The 2,728-nt window shown below is 46.1% G+C and overlaps 1 protein-coding gene across 1 annotated transcript in view; it reads left to right on the top strand.

Moving 5' to 3' along the window:
- Window positions 1-2,728, top strand: part of SVIL (supervillin) — a 92,397-nt gene that overhangs the window by 51,033 nt on the left and 38,636 nt on the right. Inside the window, exon 15 of the mRNA XM_007470916.1 lies at window positions 2,058-2,205. Within this exon, the coding sequence (XP_007470978.1) occupies window positions 2,058-2,205 (148 nt within the window). The remainder of the gene's footprint in view (window positions 1-2,057; window positions 2,206-2,728) is intronic.

Genomic DNA, 2,728 nt, shown 5'->3' with positions numbered 1-2,728 from the left:
CTGCTGGGCCTGCATGTCTGGAGCCTGTGCTCCGCAATGGGAGGGGCCACAACAGTGAGAGGCCCACGTACCCCAAAAAAAAAAAAAAAAAAACCAAAAAAAAAAAAAAAAAAAAAAAAAAAAAAAAAATTTAAAAAAAAAAAAAAAAAAAAAAAAAGTACATAGACGAAGATGTCTATCTTGCCTGTTTTCACATTTTGAGTTCTAAAACTTAATAGCAACTGGTGATACATTCTATTAATTTCTAAAGGGAATAAATAAACTATATTTATACATATAACGCACGCATATGCTATATATACAAGATATATATATAAGATGTATATATATACACATTATATATATCTTACTGCATTATAGAACCATTTAAAGTCAGATAAGGGGAATCAGGGGCCTCTAGACCAACCCTACTAAGTGGCAAAGTTAAGGTGAAACTTCTAGAGAAGCAAAAACGTTTATGTTTAAAAACATCATTTAGAGGTGAGTGAAAAGCGTGCTCCTTAACGTAGATCTGGCAAAGCACCGGACACTTTGAATCCTGGGACACCTGTGTCATCCCAGGGCTTACGTCCACCACGTGCTCCCTGGAGCTGCGGGAGAATCCAAGTGCCTTGGGAAATGGAATTGTTGATCTGGGGATACCATTTTTCTGAGTCATTAACCACACTTCCCGTGCACCAGGACCCTGGAGATTTTGCTGAGTTCACCATAGCACTGGTGATGTCTGGATCTTTGGAGAAGAAAACTTTCTTGGCACTTTATATGTTTTTTAAAATATTTTAAGGCTAGTGTCCTATTGATTTGATTAAAATTCACTCCTGAAACTTCATTCTCCAAGAAAACTTATCCTCTTTTTTGAATTTTGATGAGGTTTTCCTAGCAAGTCCACCTCATAGTTTACAAGGGCCTGTGATTCAGAGAATTACTTGGAATTAGGGTCATCTCACCACTCATGAGTAGGAAGGACCTGGAGATAGAAGATCTTTGTGTTCTGGGGACGATGCTTTTCTTTCCTCAGCACTGGCTTCCACGGCTCCTGCCTCCCCGCTGTTTCTCCCCCTGTGCGCCCCTCCCCCACACCCAGGGGGATTTTGTAGTGAAAGGAGGGACGGGGGAGGGGGGAGAGAAAGGAGACTTTCTCCGCCAGCATTCCAGCACCTCCCGCCCCGCCCCCTCATCCACTCTCCCGGCCGCGCCCCTTCCTCTGCACTGGTCCTCGGTGCCTTGAGCCCCGTCCTCGGCCTCCTTCCTGCCCGTCCCCCTCCTTTCCTGGTCTCCCTCAAGTCACCCCCCACCTCCAACTTCTGCCTTTTAGGCCAAATGAGTGTCACCAATGGCTTAGAAATCATCGAAGAGGCACCTATCTCCAGAACCCCAATTAGAAGCATTTGAATGCCTTTTTTAGGTAGAGCTGTTATTACGTATGTAGGTTATCTCTATAGCACAACTCAGCCCCAGTGTCAGATATTCTGTGACTTAAAAGTCACTTTTATGGGCTTGACCTGGTTGCCTAACTGCCCATGTAACATAGCTGCTCTAGGAAAAAGCACGCGAGTTCCAGAAAGCCTTCTGATAGCACGTCCTACCCTAATCAGCTTTCCTTCCTTTATGATTGACCATGTTTCTCGTGAACTTAAGAGCGTAAGATTTTCTAGACCCACCGTGCTCTTTGTGAGTATAATGGATAGAGAGTCCTAGTCAACTGAGTTTAACTAGATAAGTAAAACAGAGCAACTTTAAAACCCTGTAAAATTCATGGCAGGAAGACAGTCTATTTTTGTTTCTTTTTACAGAGTATCATTTTGATATTCCAGTGTTGCAAACAAATAAGTGAAAAACAAAGTTCTCACCTACAGTTACCGCGTTGGTGGTGGTGATCTCTAACCCACGCTGGAAATAGGGAAGCCGAGCCTATTTCAGCGAGGACAGCTGTGGACGTGTGGGGACGATGCACGGCTGCTCTCTGCCTGCTTTTCAGCTCACGGAGGGCTGCACGCTAACGCTTCTGTCTCTGTGATTTGCTCTCCTGTTTTCTTCTGGGTACACTCCGTAAACAGCGGGTCACAGAAAGTCGAGAGAGCCAGATGACGATTGAAGAGAGGAAGCATCTCATCACCGTGAGAGAGGACGCCTGGAAGACCAGAGGCCGAGGGGCAGCCAACGACTCCACCCAGTTTACCGTGGCCGGCAGGATGGTGAAGCGAGGTCAGGATGCGTGTGCGCGCCCCGTCGCCCCCACCCCCGCCCCACCACGGAGGGGACGTGGCCTGGGAGGGCTCAGTGTAAAAAATGAGGCCGCAGTCTGCTCTGGCTTCCACTCTCACCGAAATTGTGCACACGTTTTCTGGGTAGGTTTTGTGAGATCTTCCTACCGAAAGCCTTTTCCTACGACACCGTCATCTTCGACGTCAGACGCATAATGCAATTAGTCACGTTTCAAAACAGCCATTTGGAGATGGAGCCCAGGTTTCAAGCGGTTTTGCACATCTGCTAACAAATCTTAGTCCTTTCCTCTCATTGCCTTGAAATTATTTCCATTTTCTTGCCATCTGGCAGTCAGTTCACCCAAATAAGGCTTTTTCTCAATGGAGGAGTTTCTGTCTTCTCCCTTCTAGGGTAATTCCCAGGTCTCTTTCCATCTAAACCAGAGTTCCCTGGCTTTGGAAGCCCCATTTCCAGCGATGTTTTAATCGCTATCCAAAGGATGGATCCGCTTCCACAGGGAAGT

This window comes from Lipotes vexillifer, unplaced genomic scaffold (assembly GCF_000442215.2).
Source record: "Lipotes vexillifer unplaced genomic scaffold, Lipotes_vexillifer_v1.1 scaffold439, whole genome shotgun sequence".
Classification (NCBI taxonomy): Eukaryota; Metazoa; Chordata; class Mammalia; order Artiodactyla; family Lipotidae; genus Lipotes; species Lipotes vexillifer.
This window is presented reverse-complemented; position numbering and strand designations above follow the sequence as displayed.